Raw genomic sequence first — 20273 nt, 5'->3', positions numbered from 1 at the left:
AGGAAATGGTAGCATCCACCTCACAGGGTTATTGTGAGAACTATATGACTTAATGCATGCAAATAACTAGAGTGTGGCTGTACAGAGTTAAGTGTTCAGTAAGTGCTAGTTATCATTATGCTTATTGGGAATCACCCTGATACTTTACCACTCCTGCAAAGAAAGTCTGCAGGACAATTATTCTAGAGCCAAAGTCACTACGTTTGTTAGAAAATCTCGTTTCTAACTCTAACTTCATAGCTTACGGATGATAGCTGAAGCACATCAGCTTGCTTACCAGTCGACCTGGGTCGGTGTTTGTAACCACTCAGTCCTGGAGGTCATATCAGGAGGGTGTGCTGCTCAAAGTTACATGTACTACGAACACTGACTTCTTTTTAATGGCTGGGTGGGTGTTTGGTTGCACCTGATGTAAAGGTTTTCCAGGCTAAAATGACTGTAAGGCCGTGGAACAAACCCAGGTTACTTGCTGGGAGGATCCCAGCCCAGGTGCAGGGGCTCCTTTGCACCTCCGTGTGTGCAGGTGTGGTGGCCTTCTCACAGCTCAGTGCCCACCCACGTGTGAAGTTCACATGATGCGTGACACACGTCTCTGCATAGGGTTCATTTCATGGGTATCAGAAGAGACCAACTATCCGGGCAATTTTAGGGCATATAATCGAGGACCCTGACCCTCAAGGTCTTACGAAAACTCAGCTGAGAAAAAAAATTACAGAGGATTCCTGAAGGATATGCAGTTCATTCATTACTAGATACTCTAAACAGTGCTTTCAAAACCATCTGTGGGGAAGGGTCATTTGTTTTTTCATTAAAAAAACTTTCCAATCTCCTATGGACCAATATTGTATAAAATACAATGAAATTGTCACAGCACTGTCTTGGTATACTAGTTTCTCAATGTATCTGGCATGACACTGAGTAGCCCTGCTTGAACTCTCCCCTTGGAATAAACCATCCAGGAGCCGTAGACTGGGACGGCATCCATCAGCCACCCTGGGACATGCTTTTTCTGAATTGCACTTTGGTGAAATATCATTGGTCTCTATTGAAGAATCTTATTTTAGAGAGAAAACACTATCAAATTCTCTGTTGTATTATTTTAAGGATGTTTCTCAGGATGATATAAATATTTTGTTCTTTATTCTTTTTTAACTTAATTTTTAACATCCTTATTGGAGTATAATTGCTTTGCAATGGTGTGTTAGTTTCTGCTTTATAACAAAGTGAATCAGCTATATGCATACGTATATCCCCATATCCCCTCCCTCTTGCATCTCCCTCCCACCCTCCCTATCCCACCCCTCTAGGTGGTCACAGAGCACCGATATGATCTCCCTGTGCTATGTGGCTGCTTCCCACTAGCTGTCAGTTTTACATTTGGTAGTGTATATATGTCCATGCCACTCTCTCACTTCGTCCCAGCTTACCCTTCCCCCTCCCCGTGTCCTCAAAACCTTTTTTTTTTTTTTCTTAGATTCCATGTATATGTGTTAGCATAGGATATTTTTCTCTTTCTGACTTACTTCACTCTGTATGACAGACTCTGAGTCCATCCACCTCACTACAAATAACTCAATTTCGTTTCTTTTTATGGCTGAGTAATATTCCATTGTATATATGTGCCACATCTTCTTCATCCATTCATCTGTTGATGGATGCTTAGGTTGCTTCCGTGTCCTGGCTATTGTAAATAGTACTGCAATGAACATTGTGGTACATGACTCTTTTTGAATTATGGTTTCCTCAGGGTATATGCCCAGTAGTGGGATTGCTGGGTTGTATGGTAGTTCTATTTTTTAGTTTTGTAAGGAACCTCCGTACTGTTCTCCACAGTGGCTGTATCAATTCACATTCCCACCAACAGTGCAAGAGGGTTCCGTTTTCTCCACACCCTCTCCAGCATTTATTGTTTGTAGATTTTTTGATGATGGCCATTCTGACCGGTGTGAGGTGATACCTCATTTTAGTTTTGATCTGCATTTCTCTAATGATTAGTGATGTTGAGCATCCTTCCATGTGTTTGTTGGCAGTCTGTGTATCTTCTTTGGAGAAATGTCTATTTTAGGTCTTCTGCCCATTTTTGGATTGGGTTGTTTGTTTTTCTGATATTGAGCTGCATGAGCTGCTGGTGTAGTTTGGAGATTAATCCTTTGTCAGTTGCTTCATTTGCAAATATTTTCTCCCATTCTGAGGGCTGTCTTTTGGTCTTGTTTATGGTTTCCTTTGCTGTGCAAATGCTTTGAAGTTTCATTAGGTCCCATTTGTTTGTTTTTATTTCCATTTCTCTAGGAGGTGGGTCGAAAAGGATCTTGCTGTGATTTATGTCATAGAGTGTTCTGCCTGTGTTTTCCTCTAAGAGTTTGATAGTTTCTGGCCTTACATTTAGGTCTTTAATCCATTTTGAGTTTATTTTTGTGTATGGTGTTAGGAAGTTTTCTAATTTCATTCTTTTACACGTAGCTGTCCAGGTTTACCAGCACCACTTACTGAATGAGGCTGTCCTTTCTCCACTATATATTCTTGCCTCCTTTATCAAAGATAAGGTGACCATATGTGCGTGGGTTTTTCTCTGGGCTTTCTATCCTGTTCCATTGATCTATCTTTCTGTTTTTGTGCCAGTACCGTACTGTCTTGATCACTGTAGCTTTGTAGTATAGTCTGAAGTCCGGGAGCCTGATTCCTCCAGCTCTGTTTATCGTTCTCAAGATTGCTTTGACTATTTGGGGTCTTTTGTGTTTCCATACAAGTTGTGCAATTTTTTTGTTCTAGTTCTGTGAAAAATGCCATTGGTAGTTTGACAGGGATTGCATTGAACCTGTAGATTGCTCTGGGTAGTATAGTCATTTTCACAGTGTTGGTTCTTCCAATCCAAGAACACAGTATATCTCTCCATCTGTTTGTATCATCTTTAATTTCTTTCATCAGTGTCTTATAGTTTTCTGCATACAGGTCTTTTGTCTCCTTAGGTAGGTTTATTCCTAGGTATTTTATTCTTTTTGTTGCAATGGTAAATGGGAGTGTTTCCTTAATTTCTGTTTCAGAATTTTCATTGTTAGTGTGTATACAGGAATGCAAGAGATTTCTGTGCATTAATTTTGTATCCTGCTACTCTACCAAATTCATTGATTAGCTCTAGTAGTCTTCCGGTAGCATCTTTAGGATTCTCTAGTACAGTATCATGTCATCAGCAAACAAACAGTGACAGTTTTACTTCTTCTTTTCCGATTTGGATTCCTGTTCTTTTTCTTCTCTGACTGCTGTGGCTAAAACTTCCAAAACTATGTTGAATAAGAGTGGTGAGAGTGGGCAACCTTGTCTTGTTCCTGATCTTAGTGGAAATGCTTTCAGTTTTTCACCATTGAGAATGATGCTGGCTGTGGGTTTGTCATATATGGCCTTTATTATGCTGAGGTAAGTTCCCTTTATGCCTACTTTCAGGAGGGTTTTTATCATAAATGGGTGTTGAATTTTGTCAGAATCCTTGCATTCATGGGATAAATCCCACTTGATCATGGTGTATGATCCTTTTAATGTGCTGTTGGATTCTGTTTGCTAGTATTTCTTTTTTTTTTTTTTTTGTGGTACGCGGGCCTCTCCCTGTTGTGGCCTCTCCCGTTGCGGAGCACAAGCTCCAGACGCGCAGGCTCAGCGGCCATGGCTCACGGGCCCAGCCGCTCCGTGGCACGTGGGATCTTCCTGGACCAGGGCATGAACCCGTGTCCCCTGCATTGGCAGGTTTACTCTCAACCACTGTGCCACCAGGGAAGCCCTAGCCTTTATTTTAAAGTCTGTTTTGTCTGATAGGAGAATTGCTACTCCAGCGTTCTTTTATTTCCATTTGCATGGAATATCTTTTCCCATCCCCACACTTTCAGTCTGTATGTGTCCCTAGGTCTGAAGTGCACCTCTTGTAGACAGCATATGTTTCTGTATCCATTCAGCCAGTCTGTGTTTTGGTTGGAGCATTTAATCCATTTACATTTAAGGTAATTAATGGATATGTTATGTTCCAATTACCATTTTCTTAATTGTTTTGGGTTTGTTATTGTAGGTCTTTTCTTTCTCTGTGTTTCCTGCCCAGAGAAGTTCCTTCAGCATTTGTTGTAAAGCTGGTTTGGTGGTGCTGAATTCCGTTAGCTTTTGCTTGTCTGTAAAGGTTTTCATTTCTCCGTCCAATCTGAATGAGATCCTTCCTTGCTGGGTAGAGTAATCTGGTTTGTAGGTTCTTCCCTTTCATCACTGTAAATGTGTCCTGCCACTCCCTTCTGGCTTGCAGAGTTTCTGCTCAAAGATCAGCTGTTAACCTTATGGGGATTCCCTTGTATGTTATTTGTTGCTTTTCCCTTGCTGCTTTTAATTCTTTGTATTTAATTTTTGATAGTTTGATTAATATGTGTCTTGGTATGTTTCTCTTTGGATTTATCCTGTATGGGACTCTCTGTCCTCTTGGAGTTGATTATTTCCTTTCCCATATTAGGGAAGTTTTCAACTATAATCCCTTCACATATTTTCTCAGTCCCTTACTTTTTCTCCTCTTCTTCTGGGACCCCTGTAATTTCGAATGTTGGTGTGTTTAATGTTGTCCCAGAGGTCTCTGAGACTGTCCTCAATTCATTTCATTCTTTTTTCTTTATTCTGCTCTGTGGTAGTTATTTCCACTATTTTATCTTCCAGGTCACTTATCCGTTCTTCTGCCTCAGTTATTCTGCTATTGATTCCTTCTAGAGGATTTTTAATTTCATTTATTGTGGTGTTCATCATTGTCTGTTTGCTCTTTAGTTCTTCTAGGTCCTTGTTAAATGTTTCTTGTATTTCCTCCATTCTATTTCCAAGATTTTGGATCATCTTTACTATCATCACTCTGAACTCTTTTTCAGGTAGACTGCCTATTTCCCCTTAATTTGTTCAGTCTCGTGGGTTTTTACCTTCTTCATCTGCTGCGTATTTCTCTGTCTTCTCATTGCCTAAGTTACTGCGTTTGCGGTCTCCTTTTCACAGGCTGCAGGTTCTGTTTTTGGTGTCTGCTCCAAGTGGCTAAGGTTGGTTCAGTGGGTTGTGTAGGCTTCCTGGTGGAGGAGACTGGTGCCTGTGTTCTGGTGGGTGAGGCTGGATCTTGTATTTCTGGTCGACAGGACCGTCCGTGTCCAGTGGTGTGTTTTGGGGTGTCTGTCACCTTATTATGATTTTAGGCAGCCTCTTTGCTAATGGGTGGGGTCGTGTTCCTGTCTTGCTAGTTGTTTGGCATGGCCTGTCCAGCACTGGGTCTTGCTGGTCGCTGAGTTTAGCTGGGTCTTAGCATTGAGATGGAGATCTCTGGGAGAGCTCTCGCCAATTGATATTACATGGGGCCAGGAGGTCTCTAGTGGACCAGTGTCCTGAACTCGGCTCTCCCACCTCAGAGACTCAGGCCTGACACCCGGCTGGAGCACCAAGACCCTGTCAGCCACACGGCCAGGTATGTGGGGAGAGTCTTGCCTATTGGGAAGTCTGTGGTCTTCTGCCAGTGTTCTGTAGGAGTTGTTCCGTATGTAGATGTATATCTGATGCATTTGTGGGGAGGAAGGTGATCTCCTCATCTTACTCCTCCACCATCTTGAAGGTCCTCCCTGTTCTTTATTCTTAATGATGCTTCAAGGAAATGGACTTAGTATCAGGAAGGGTTGTGCTTTTTCCAGCAACTGATTCTTTTTACTTACAGTCACTCTGGGTCTTGGTTACTAATTGTAGTTTTCTTACTTCCGAAACCTTAGGGTCTAATTTGTGGTCACTTCTAGCATGTGCAAAGGATTTTATATATTCCTTTTGTTCTCACGTTTACTTCGTGCCTGTCTTACTTTCTTAACTTTATTTTTCTTAAATGTTTTTAAAATTTTTGCTGTATTAAAGGTGTACAAGCCTCATAGTAAATAATTTTAAGAATAAGAGACATAAATACATAATGAATGGAGAGCAGAGCACAGTGGAAGTGTTGGTTCTATGATGCGGCCTAAATTTGCCTTATCTTTTAAAGCAGCAGCATACTGTTAGCTTATACAAAGCTCTTCACCATCGAAACTCCTAAAGTTTTTCTGTATGTACTACAGATACTAGCTCCCTACTTGATTGAGGTTGATTTTTGAATATCAATGTAGGATTCTGTGATTATTAACTTCTTGTTTCTAGACTTATATTTTAAATGTTTGGTGTGATCTGTGCATCCCAACTGTGTATCATCTATAGATCTGATAAGTCCTCTTATATGACTGCAATAGGACCATATGACGTTCATTTTGTATGTGAATCTTACTTTAGGAAGGGATGCTTCTGAACTCATTCTACAAGGCCAGCATCAGCCTGATACCAAAACCAGACAAAGACACTTTATAAAAATTTACAAACAAACTCATAGAAAAAGAGATCAGATCTGTGATTACCAGAGGCGGGGGGTGGGTGGGGGGAATTGGATAAAGGTGGTCAAAAAAGGTACAAACTTCCAGTTATAAGAAGTTATAAGATAAATAAGTACTGGAATGCAATGTATAACATGATAAGTATAATTAACACTGCTGCATGTTATATATGAAAGTTGAGAGTAAATCCTAAGAGATATCATCACGAGGAAAATATTTTTTTCTATAATTTTGCGTCTGTATGAGATGGATGTTCACTAAACTTACTGTGATAATCATTTCATGATGTATGTAAGTCAGATCACACTGTACACCTTAAACTTATACAGTGCTATATGTCAATTATATCTCAATAAGGCCGGAAGAAAAAAGGACAGTGGTGTAAGAGGAAAAAAGGTCCATTTAATATATATATTAATATATGTTAATATATATGTATAAAATTGATGAAAACTGTTCAATGGCACAGGAGCTGAGAAGCTGAGAAACAGGATCCTGTTTCAGGCTCTAAAAGACAATCTTTACTTTCCAGACACATTATTAATGTGTAAAAATTTTTAAATGTATTTGTATGAATCTTGGTTTAAGTGGTAACTTTAACATTATTTAGCCCTCAACAACCAATTCAGCTCAGCACAACTTCTATAAATGCAGTTCCAAAATAAAACACAGATATCACCAACCAGCCCTCATAAAGCCACCCAACTCTACTCTTTTTGCAGGATATTTGTAAAATCTTCACAAAATAAGCATGTGCAGACACATAATTTCCCACTCATTAGCTAACAGCTGTTTTTCATTAAAATTATTTAAGTCTTAAGTAATATATCAGAATTAATCAGGAGACGAACAGAGTTCATAATGCAAATGTGGGATACTTTCTAGGTTTTGATGGCTTTTGTGGAAACAAGTTTCTAAACAGACATAACGTTTTTACCATATAGTAATGTTCATTTTGTACGTAAAGCTGCAGACAATGACTAGTGTAGAAGAGAAGGGTGAGATGAGGGCAGAGCACATTTCCCTCCTCTCAGTCCCCCTTCACGCCTCAGTCCGTGCCCTGCTGTGCTGCCCTGGCTCCCGCGGACTCCACAGCACCCGTGCCACTTCCTGCCTCGAGTTCCATTTCTACCTCTCTCATGTAAAGAGTGTCTTCATCTCCTCCTTCCCTTGTGCACGCGGTACCCCATACCCTTTATCATTCCCTTGTTAACTGTGCAGAGGAGGCAATGAAATAACATTCACCAGAAAGCTGAAGTGTTTTCAGGTTGTATGTCTGGTTAACATATGCTATATTCTGATGAGGAAATGTGGAGTATGTCCTGTTGACTGGCTATACTTTAGTCAAAGATTAAGATTCCAGTAAAACACCATTTACAAGCAGAAGATTTCTCCAGATTTGTCTTTATCCTAAAAGAAAAGCAGCATTTCTAATCATGTGTGTAGATCGCATGTGATATTAATTTATTACCGTAATTGCTATGATATTCACCATAGACAAAGAAAACAAATATTTACCACTGTGGATTCTTAAGTGCTCTTTTAGATGGTGTTTGTATTTGAAAGCTTTTCCACATTCAGTGCACTTGAATTTACGATTACCCCCAGACTGCGTCACATGTCTCTGTAAGAAAGAATTGGTGTTTTATTTATAAAGCAAAAAGGCTTTAAAGAACATCCAATCTACTAAAAGTAATGTTTTGGTGATTCTCAAATTTTAACAGTCACAAAAATCTAACACTTGGAATATTACCAAAAAGGAGGTTGATCATGGCAACAGAACTTTGACATAAAGGAAAATCTCCACTTCCTAAAGGATCAGAAGTATGAAGCAGCACAGCATTAGCACAAATACTACACACTTTGCTAGGAACTAGAGGCCACGTCGCCTGCAGTCTGATTCACAGATAAAGGAACTGCAGTCGAGGACATCCAGTCATCTGTCTCTAGCACAATTACTACACAGAAGAAAAGGCTGGGCTTTTTCAGCACCTTAGCCTGTCTCTAGTAGGTTTGGTATTTCCAAAATGTACCTTAATCTGATGATTTAAAAAGTACTTCCATTTTTTTTCAGCCCAATATGGGTTGTTGTACTAGCTTTCTGCCTGGCTTACCAAATCCCCACTTCTGTATACTTCGAATATATCCTGTACCCTCTATTACTCTTACAGAAGCACCGCTGGAATTGAATTATTCAACCAATTCTGCTCATAGATTTCTAGAGGATTCCTCTCCACCCCTGAACCCAGATTCTACTACTACAGACGCCAGGTTCATAGCCCCTGAGTTTCCAGGCTTCTTCACCAATCCCCTCTCAGGAGCCTATGTCCCAGTCGTCCAGTGAGCCCCAGTCTTCTGCACACGTACTGCTCTTCACCTCCTTGCTCTGATTTATACTATCCCTTACTTCTTGGCTGTGCTTCCCCTGAATTCTGACAGTTAAGATTCTACCCATCTGTCAAAGGCTCAAGTTCTGCTTGCTGGGTGCTCTCCCTCACTGGAATCTCCCTTCTTCTGTCCTTCGTACAGGAAGGACAGAGAATGAGCACGTACCATGCTCTACTTCACCCAAACCCCTGGCTTTGAAACCGAACATACGGTGACAACTCCCAAATGTCTCTCGCTCGACGTCTCCCATCCCCTCAATGCCAGGCCCTCACAGCTGGCCGCTCCCTCGATGGTCCCCACTGGGAAGCAACAGGCCGCTGTCAACAGGCCTGTGGTGACGCCTGCATTTCTCTCCTGGAAGAGTCGGCCCTCCCCTCGTGTGTCTCTTACCTCTGTGAATAACCCCCTCATTGATCTGATCATCACTTAAGCCCTGAACTTCGGAGGAATTCCTGATCCCTCTCTTTCCATTAGACCCTTGTTCAATCCCTCAGCAAGCCATCCTGCACCCACGGTCCCTAACGATGTTGTGTCTGCCACACCGACCACCTCTGGCCTAGATCACAGCCTCTAAGTGGCCTCCCTGCTTCCTTCTTGTCTCTCTCAGTCTACTTTCCACCCAAGAGCCCGTGCTGCCTTAGAATTATAAAGACAAAATGCAGTATCTTTCAGTGGCTTCCCTATCACACTTATTCTCAGAAAGGTCTCCCTACCCTGTAAAAAAAGAAAAACTTTCTATCCTCTTACTCTTGCCTTATTTTTTCATCATTCTACCTGCTTTTATATCTTACATTTCTGTCACCTACTAATACACGCCTTCTACTGGCAGGGACTTTGCTCATCTTTTTCACTATTGTGCCTTTAACACCTACAACAGGCCTCATACAGAATCGAAACTCAGACACTTTTCAAAGGCCAGCAAGGCAGATGGTCTGCACTTTGGTCCTAACCTAAATTGTTCCCAATTCTGTTTCTCACATTATTACATTTATCACGGCTCCTTTCTGACGTTGGTCTGACTACATACTTCACATATAAAACCGACTACCTTTGCAAAACCCATCAGAGAAATCCTCACAGAAAGTGGCTTTCACCCTCATCAGAGATCTTACAATTTTATAGCAGCATCTCCTGCTTTCCCCACCAGTTCCATCTGTCCTCTGAAGGTCCCCTCCTTTGACAAGGGCCCTCAGGGTAGAGGATGTGGGGCAGCAGAGGCAGGACGGGGCTGCTCCCCAAACATCACCTGGCAGACCCTTTCCCCAGGGCTTGTCTATAGCATGGTCATGTGGGGACACCAGGGTGGCAAGAGCATGCATCTGTCTGTATTGTCCCTGACAAGACTCGTGTGGGGCAGATACGAACAGATGGGCTTTGTCTTCCGTGTGTCAGTTTTCTCCTCTCCTGGCCCTCGGTCCACCCCGAGTGCCCTGCGTGGACTGAACCACTGACCCACCTAAGGAGAAGCTTGGTTCTTGCTCCCTGCCTGCCACCCTCCCACACCCCTTATCTTAGTTCGTGAGTGTTGTCCCCAGAGTCCTGAGAAGACAGGCTGACCCTTCTCATCATTCTGTTGCAGTTTTCTGGTTTGGGGTAACTTGTCCTCTAGGGGATCTGTGACTTAGGTGCACACAGAGCAGACTCTCATGCACTCAGGTAGACAGATGTTCACATCCTTGGATATAAGAAACTGGACATAGCCTCAACATACCCTGTGCAGCTGAATATTTACTTGACTTTTAAACCTAGAATTAAGTAGCTAAATTTCATTACTTGCAGTTGATAGTTATCAGGATCTTATAAAAGGACAACCGGCAAAAGCTTCTTTAACGTTAACCTGTACTTAAATACAGAGCCAACAATTTAAATGTAACTTACACTTACAGGATAGTCTTGGTTTATGCTTCTAGAAATTGAGGCAAAGTGAAACAAGTAGAATAAACCATATGAAAATTGAATCTTCAGATTAAAAATGGTTCAGAGTCTAAACTTTAGATTTTTAGAGGCATGCAGTTATTTTCGCTACACTGAACATTCCAGTAGTATGCATTCTGAGATTCTAAACGTAAGGAAATATTTGTTACGGTATAAGCAAAACAATTAAATTGAGATGAAAGGGACCTACCTGAAAAAGAAAAAAACTTAGTTGCCTCTAAAGTAGTGTTCATATGTGCTTTTAAAATCAGAAATGACCAGATAATCCAAGTGAATAATCACTTTCCTTTTCATAAGGCTGTAGACCAGACACATCCCCTAAATTTTTCAGTATATTAAAACCCTCGCCTTCTGTGGAGGGGTGAGTTCTCAGTGTGGAAATTTCGTGAATGCAGTCTTTCCACTTACTTGATCTCTTCCTGATTTATGGGAGGTCATGTGACGTTCGAGCTGGGTTCTGTACGCAAAGGTGTAACTGCACAGGGAGCAACTGAAGTTGTCTTCGTTCTTTTCATGGCGGTATTTAATGTGTTCTTTCAGAGAGGTAAAGCGTTTATATCCTCTGTCACAATATGGGCAGGTAAGTAACTGGGAAAATGCATCTGGTGTTCCTGTAAAAGAAGGATGATATATTTTAACTTTAAAACGTTAAAAAAATATTGCCAGGACAGACCTTCAAGATGGCGGAACAGTAAGATGCGGAGATCACCTTCCTCCCCACAGATACACTAGAAATACATCTACACGTGGAACAACTCCTACAGAACACCTACTGAACGCTGGCAGAAGACCTCAGACCTCCCAAAAGGCAAGAAACTCCCCACGTATCTGGGCAGGGCAAAAGAAAAAAGAAAAAACAGAGACAAAAGAATAGGGACGGGACCTGCACCAGTGGGAGGGAGCCGTGAAGGAGGAAAGGTGTCCACACACTAGGAAGTGGACGGAGACTGCGGGTGGCGGAGGTGGGAGCTTCGGAGCGGCGGAGGAGAGCGCAGCCACAGGGGTGCGGAGGGCAAAGCGGGGAGATTCCCGCACAGAGGATCGGTGCCGACCGGCACTCACCAGCCCGAGAGGCTCGTCTGCTCACCCGCGGGGCGGGCGGGCCTGGGAGCTGAGGCTCGGGCTTCGGTCGGAGCGCAGGGAGGGGACTGGGGTTGGCGGCGTGAACACAGGCTGCAGGGGGCTACTGCGCCACCGCTGGCCGGGAGGGAGTCTGGGGAAAAGTCTGGAGCTGCCGAAGAGGCAAGAGACCATTGTTTCCTGGTGCGCGAGGAGAGGGGATTCAGAGCGCCGCTTAAAGGAGCTCCAGAGACGGGCGCGAGCCGCGGCTAACAGCGCGGACCCCAGAGACGGGCATGAGACGCTAAGGCCGCTGCTGCCGCCACCAAGAAGCCTGTGTGCGAGCACAGGTCACTATCCACACCTCCCTTCCCGGGAGCCTGTGCAGCCCACCACGGCCAGGGTCCCGGGATCCAGGGACAACTTCCCCAGGAGAACGCACAGCGCGCCTCGGGCTGGTGCAACGTCATGCTGGCCTCTGCCGCAGGCCCGCCCCGCACTCCGTGCCCCTCCCTCCCCCCCGGCCTGAGTGAGCCAGAGCCCCCGAAGCAGCGGCTCCTTTAACCCCGTCCTGTCTGAGCGAAGAACAGACGCCCTCCAGCAATCCTACATGTAGAGGTGGGGCCAAATCCAAAGCTGAACCCCAGGAGCTATGCGAACAAGGAAGAGAAAGGGAAATCTCTCCCAGCAGCCTCAGGAGCAGCGGATTAAAGCTCCACAATCAACTTGATGTACCTGCATCTGTGGAATACCTGAATAGACAAGAGTCATCCCAAATTGAGGAGGTGGACTTTGAGAGCAACTGTAGACTTGGGTCTGGTTTTATGTTTATCTTAGTTTAGTGTTTAGAGCTTGTTATCACTGGTAGGTTGTTTTTTTTTTTTTTTTTTGCAGTACACGGGCCTCTCACGTTGTGGCCTCTCCTGTTGCGGAGCACAGGCTCTGGACACACAGGCTCAGCGGCCATGGCTCACAGGCCCAGACGCTCTGCGGCATGTGGGATCTTACCGGACCGGGGCACGAACCCGTGTCCCCTGCATTGGCAGGCGGACTCTCAACCACTGCACCACCAGGGAAACCCACTGGTAGATTTTTTATTGATTTGGTTGCTCTCTTCCTTTTTTTCCTTTTTCTCTTTTTGTGTGTATGTGTATGCTTCTTTCTGTGATTTTTGTCTGTATAGCTTTGCTTTACCATTTGTCTGTCCTATGGTTCTGTCTAGTATAGTTTTGAGCACTTGTTATAATTGGGGGATTTGTTTTTTGGTTTGGTTGCTCTATTCTTTCTTTCCCCTTTTTTAAAATTACTTTTAATTCTTTTTATTTTTAATAATTAAAAATTTTAATAACTTTCTTTTCTTTCTCTTTCTTTCTTTCTTCTTTTATCCCTTTTCTTCTGAGCTGTGTGGCTGACAGGGTCTCGGTGCTCCAGCTGGGTGTCAGACCTGTGCCTCTGGGGTGAGAGAGCTGAGTTCAGGACACTGGTCCACCAGAGACCTCCCGGCTCCACGTAATATCAGTCAGTGAAAGCTCTCCCAGAGATCTCCATCTCAATGCTAAGACTCAGCTCCACTCAATGACCAGCAATCTCTAGTGCTCGACAGGCCATGCCAAACAACTAGCAAGACAGGAACACAACCCAACCCATTAGCAGAGAGGCTGCCTAAAATCATAATAAGGTGACAGACACCCCAAAACACACCACTGGACGTGGTCCTTCTGCCCAACAGAAAGACAAGATCCAGCCTCATCCACCAGAACACAGGCACCAGTCCCCTCCACCAGGAAGCCTACACAACCCCAGTGAATCAACCTTACCCACTGGGGGCAGACACCAAAAACAAAGGGAACTATGAACATGCAGCCTGCGAGAAGGAGACCCCCCCCCAAAACAGCAAGTTAAGCACAGTGAGAAGACAGAGAAACACACAGCAGATGAAGGAGCAAGGTAAAAACCCACCAGACCAAACAAATGAAGAGGAAATAGGCAGTCTACATGAAAAAGAATTCAGAGTAATGACAGTAAAGATGATCCAAAATCTTGGAAATAAAATGGAGGAAATACAAGAAACGTTTAACAAGGACCTAGAAGAACTAAAGAGCAAACAGACAATGAAGAACAGATAAGTGACCTGGAAGATAAAATAGTGGAAATAACTAATGCAGAGCAGAATAAAGAAAAAAGAATGAAAAGAATTGAGGACAGTCTCAGAGACCTCTGGGACAACATTAAACACACCAACATTCGAATTATAGGGGTCCCAGAAGAAGAGAAAAAGAAAGGGATGTCCAAGAAAATACTTGAAGACATTATAGCTGAAAACTTCCCTAATGTAGGAAATAGTCAATCAAGTCCAGGAAGCGCAGAGTCCCATACAGAAACACGTCAAGACACACATTAATTAAACTAGAAAAAATTAAATACAAAGAAAATATATTAAAAGCAGCAAGGGAAAAACAACAAACAACATACAAGGGAATCCCCATAAGGTTAACAGCTGATCTTTCAGCAGAAACTCTGCAAGCCAGAAGGGAGTGGCAGGACATATTTACAGTGATGAAAGGGAAGAACCTACAACCAAGAGTACTCTACCCAGCAAGGGTCTCATTCTAAAACCTCTACAGACAAGCAAAAGCTAAGAGAATTCACCACCAAACTAGCTTTACAACAAATGCTAAAGGAACTTCTCTAGGCAGGAAACACAAAAGAAGGAAAATACCTACAATAACAAACCCAAAACAATTACGAAAATGGTAATAGGAACATACATATCTATAACTAGCTTCAATGTGAATGGATTAAATGCTCCAACCAAAAGACACAGACTGGCTGAATGGATAGAAAAACAAGACCCATATATATGCTGTCTACAAGAGACCCACTTCAGACCTAGGCACACATACAGACTGAAAGTGAGGGGATGGAAAAAGATACTCCATGCAAATGGAAATCAAAGGAAAGCTGGAGTAGCAATTCTCCTATCAAATAGACACAAGAGACAAAGAAGAACACTACATAACGATCAAGGGATCAATCCAAGAAGAAGATATAACAATCGTAAATATTTATGCACCCAACATAGTAGCATCTCAATACATAAGGCAAATGCTAACAACCATAAAGGGGAAATCAACAGTAAGGGACTTTAACACCCCACTTTCACCAATGGACGGATCATCCAAAATGAAAATAAATAAGGAAACACAAGCTTTAAATGATACATGAAACAAGATGGACTTAATTGATATTTATAGGACATTCCATCCAAAAACAACAGAATACACTTTCTTCTCAAGTGCTCATGGAACATTCTCCAGGATAGATCATCTCTTGGGTCACAAATCAAGCCTCGGTAAGTTTAAGAAAACTGAAATTATATCGAGTATCTTTTCTGACCACAATGCTATGAGATTAGATATCAGTTACAGGAAAAAAACCATGGAGGCTAAACAATACACTACTAAATAACTAAGAGATCACTGAAGAAATCAAAGAGGAAAAATCCAAAAATACCTAGAGACAATGACAGTGAAAACACGACGACCCAAAACAAAACCTATGGGAGGCAGCAAAAAGCACTTCTAAGAGGGAAGTTTATAGCAATACAATCCTACCTCAAGAAACAAGAAACATCTCAAATAAACAACCTAACCTTACACCTAAAGCAATTAGAGAAAGAAGAACAAAAAAACCCGAAGTTAGCAGAAGGAAAGAAATCATAAAGATCAGATCAGATATAAATGAAAAAGAGATGAAGGAAACAGTAGCAAAGATCAGTAAAATTAAAAGCTGGTTCTTTGAGAAGATAAGCAAAATTGATACACCATTAGCCAGACTCATCAAGAAAAAAAAGGGAGAAGACTCAAATAAATAGAATTAGAAATGAAAAAGGAGACAAGTGACACTGCTGAAATACAAAGGATCATGAGAGATTACTACAAGCAACTATATGCCAATAAAATGGACAACCTGGAAGAAACGGACAAATTCTTAGAAATGCGCAACCTGCCAAGACTGAATCAGGAAGAAATAGAAAATATAAACAGACCAATCACAAGCACTAAAATTGAGACTGTGATTAAAAATCTTCCAACAAACAAAAGCCCAGGACCAGATGGCTTTACAGGCGAATTCTATCAAACATTTAGAGAAGAGCTAACACCTATCCTTGTTAAACTCTTCCGAGGGAGGAACATCCCCAAAACTCATTCTACAAGGCCACCCTCACCCTGATACCAAAACCAGACAAAGATGTCACAAAGAAAGAAAACTACAGGCCAACACCACTGATGAACATAGGTGCAAAAATCCTCAACAAAATGCTAGCAAACAGAATCCAACAGCACATTAAAAGGATCATACACCATGATCAGTTGGGGTTTTTCCCAGGAATGCAAGGATTCTTCAGTATACGCAAATCAGTCAATGTGATACATCCTATTAACAAACTGAAGGAGAAAAAGCTTTCGACAAAATTCAACACCCAACACCCATTTCCCTCCAGAAAGTAGGCATAGAGGGAACTTACCCTCAACGTAATGAAGGCCATATATGACAAACCCAAAGCCAACATCATTCTCAATGGTGAAAAACCGAAACCATTTCCTCTAAGATCAGGAACAAGACAAGGTTGTCCACTCTCACCACTATAATTCAATATAGTTTTGTCAAGTTTTAGCCACAGCAATCAGAGAAGAAAAAGAAATAAAAGGAATCCAAATTGGAAAAGAAGTAAAGCTGTCACTGTTTGTAGATGACATAATACTATACATAGAGAATCCTAATCCTAAAGATGCTCCCAGAAAACTACGAGAGCTAATCAATGAATTTGGTAAAGCAGCAGGATACAAAATTAATGCACAGAAGTCTCTTGCATTCCTCCCATTTACCATTGCAACGAAAAGAATAAAACACCTAGGAATAAACTTACCTAAGGAGACAAAAAACCTGTATGCAGAAAACTATAAGACACTGATGAAAGAAATTAAAGATGATACAAAAAGATGGAGAGATATACCATGTTCTTGGATTGGAAGAATCAACACTGTGAAAATGACTATACTACCCAAAGCAATCTACAGATTCAACGCCATCCCTATCAAACTGCCAATGGCATTTTTCACAGAACTAGAACAAAAAATTTCATAATTTGTATGGAAACACAAAAGACCCCGAATAGCCAAAGCAGTCTTGAGAAAGAAAAATGGAGCTGGAGGAATCAGGCTCCTGGACTTCAGACTTATACTACAAAGCTACAGTAATCAAGACAGTATGGTACTGGCACAAAACCAGAAATATAGATCAATGGAAAGAAAGAGCAGAGATAAACCCATGCACATATGGTCCCCTTATTTTTCATAAAAGGAACCAAGAATACAATGGAGAAAAGACAGCCTCTTCAATAAAGTGGTGCTGGGAAAACTGGATAGCTACATGTGAAAGAATGAAATTAGAACACTTCCTAACACCATACACAAAAATAAACTCAAAATGGATTAAAGAATGTAAGGCCAGACACTATAAAACTCTTAGAGGAAAACATAGGCAGAACACTATATGACATAAATCACAGCAAGATCCTTTTTGACACACCTCCTGGAGAAGTGGAAATTAAAACAAAAATAAACAAATGGGACCTAATGAAACTTAAAACTTGCACAGCAAAGGAAACCATAAGATGAAAAGACAACCCTCAGAATGGGAGAAAATATTTGTAAATGAAGCAATTGACGAAGGATTAATCTCCAACATTTACAAGCAGCTCAATTTCAAAAAAACAAACAGCCCAATCCAAAAATGGGCAGAAGACCTAAACAGACATTTCTCCAAAGAAGATACACAGATTGCCAACAAACACATGAAAGGATGCTCAACATCACTAATTACTAGAGAAATGCAAATCAAAACTACAATGCGGTATCACCTCACACCAGTCAGAACGGCCATCATCAAAAAATCTACCAATAATAAATGCTGGAGAGGGTGTGGAGAAAAGGGAACACTCCTGTACTGTTGGTGGGAATGTGAATTGGTACAGCCACTATGGAAAACATTATGGAGGTTCCTTAAAAAACTAAAAATAGAACTACCATACAACCCAGCAATCCCACTCCTAGGCATATGAGACAACCATAATTCGAAAAGATACATGCACCCCAGTGTTCATTGCAGCAATATTTACAATAGCCAGGACATGGAAGCACTAATCTCAGTGTCCATCGACAGATGAATGGATGAAGAAGATGTGGCACATATACACAATGGAATACTACTCAGCCATAAAAAATGAAACTGAGTTATTTGTAGTGAGGTGGATGGACCTAGAGTCTGTCAAACAGAGTGAAGTGAGTCAGAAAGAGAAAAACAAGTACAAGTACAGGAATAAAGATGCAGACATAGAGAAGGGACTTGAGGACACAGGGAGGGGGAAGGGTAAGCTGGGTGGGACAACATGAGAGAGTGGCATGGACATATATACACTACCAAATGTAAGGTAGATAGCTAGTGGGAAGCAGCTGCATAGCACAGGGAGACCAGCTCGGTGCTTTGTGTCCACCTCGAGGGGTGGGATAGGGAGGGTGGGAGGGAGACACAAGAGGGAGGAGATATGGGAACATATGTATATGTATAGCTGATTCACTTTGTTATACAGCAGAAACTAACACACCACTGTAAAGCAATTATACTCCAATAAAGATGTTATAAAAAATTACCAAAGCTACCACCAAGGCCCTCTGTTATGTACCAGACATTATGCTTTGTATTTGATCCTCAAAACAACACACTGATCTCCCCCTCTATTTTATAAAGAGACAACGTGAGGCCCAGAAAAGGCTAAATAACTTCCAAATCACACAGCCAGTAAATGATGAAGTCAGAAGTCAAACGCGTGCTGTGTGACTTTTTCACTAAAACATATTTCTTCTCTTCGTTTTCACAGTTAATTAGAGAAAAACGACACTCCTAGTTATAGTCCTTGGAGAGTAAGCAGCACACGGACTATGTTTCTAAGACTTCCTTGCAGGTAGGTGTGGCCCTGTGCCCGAGTTCAGACCAGAAGAGTGGGTACTGAGAGGAGCAGTGGGGGCCAGACCAGGCCTGGCCCATTGAGACGCCCCCTGCACGGCTCTTCGTGTTCTTTTTCCTCCTGAAACACACCAGCACATTTTCTGTATAGTTTTAGCTGGATGACTATTACGATAGCTTTCAGAAAATAAGGGCATTATGGATGAACTGTAGTTTGCGGAGTGAACTAGGTATTTCTTATATATGGAACCATCTAAGCCTGCCAATCCTGAAAATGTAATACTTCTTTGGCCAATTAATATTTAACTAAGAGTAGATTTCCATATTTGATGTATTTCTTCAAAGAAATAAGTTCCTAAGTGACAGCTTATTGTAAATATCATCTGACCTTCATTTTGGATTTCTTACAGAAAAAGACCACCAAAGAAAATTTCGGAACATTCTTCAAATGCTTCATAAACATGTGGCCCCATTATTGAAATTCAAGTCTATGTAAATTAAATGTCTTGCTTAAGGGCAGGCCTGCAAATAATAGGCTGAGCACCTGACACTACACAGCTAAATACACTGAAATATGTATCAAATATACAAATAAAATCAAACAACCAAGACCCCCATGGTTTATGCTGTTTCTTTGTTTGTTTGTTTGTTAGCAGTTCGCACGTCACCTGGAACTAGAGTTTTTTTCTCTTAGTGATGACTCTGGCATGACCCCCCCTTCTTTGGGGACTAGAGTAGCCACGTGAGGACATTTTGGGGGGGAAATCAAGTTATATTTTGTCTAGTATCCATTTCCTATTTGTACAGACAAGTGGGAAATCAACATTCGGGACACTCTCCTTGCCGGACTGTCTGTCTATCCTGCTGGTCTCAGCGGCTAACGTCAGAGTCAGGTGTTTGGTCGTCAGTACCACAGTCACAGTGTGATTCCATGATTCAAGCTCCTTGTACTCCTGGGTCATAAGCGGTCTGCTTGCATTACATTCTATTTTCTTCTTTACCTTCATTAATCCTTCCAACCAGTAAACAAAATATCCATAAAATGGCAAGTTTCTCATATTCAAATAGCAAGTTCTTTTCATAAATCAGTATCTATTGAATGTTCTCACACATATGAGATATGAATTTATTCTTTTAGGCCAATTGCATAAAACAATGAAAAAAATCTAAATATTTGACATCATAAGTTATAGAATGAACAGGTTTAAAAGTTAGAATTTTTGTTTCTGTTTTAAAAAATACTGGAATATTATTTTTTAAAAACTCACTTCTTAGCAATGAAGACTTGTCATGTAAGGAAAAAAATGTTTCTTTTTAGAATTCCTATAATAAACTTATGGTAGCAATTCAATACTACTAAAAAATCCAACCTATACCTGACCATTTTTTCAACCATAATTTCTTTATGTATCTGTGACCATGCATATACTTATTTAAAAAGCATTTTAAATTTCTGTATCTTAAACTTCCTTTAGT

At 41.5% G+C, this 20273-nt stretch overlaps 1 protein-coding gene across 6 annotated transcripts in view; it reads right to left on the bottom strand.

Moving 5' to 3' along the window:
• The window catches only part of ZEB1 (zinc finger E-box binding homeobox 1), a 194629-nt gene that overhangs the window by 8920 nt on the left and 165436 nt on the right, over positions 1-20273 (bottom strand). For all 6 annotated transcript variants that reach the window (XM_022580645.2, XM_089906352.1, XM_022580643.2 and 3 more), the window contains 2 exons: positions 11121-11323; positions 7908-8013 (listed from right to left, as the gene is read on the bottom strand). In XM_022580645.2, the coding sequence (XP_022436353.2) occupies positions 7908-8013; positions 11121-11323 (309 nt within the window). The remainder of the gene's footprint in view (positions 1-7907; positions 8014-11120; positions 11324-20273) is intronic.

The sequence above is a fragment of the Delphinapterus leucas genome, chromosome 2 (assembly GCF_059928025.1).
Source record: "Delphinapterus leucas isolate spDelLeu-1000000601 "Yukka" chromosome 2, BTC_Dleu_Yukka2, whole genome shotgun sequence".
Classification (NCBI taxonomy): Eukaryota; Metazoa; Chordata; class Mammalia; order Artiodactyla; family Monodontidae; genus Delphinapterus; species Delphinapterus leucas.
Note: the sequence above shows the minus strand (reverse complement) of the source record. Positions and strands in the feature narration are given on the sequence as shown.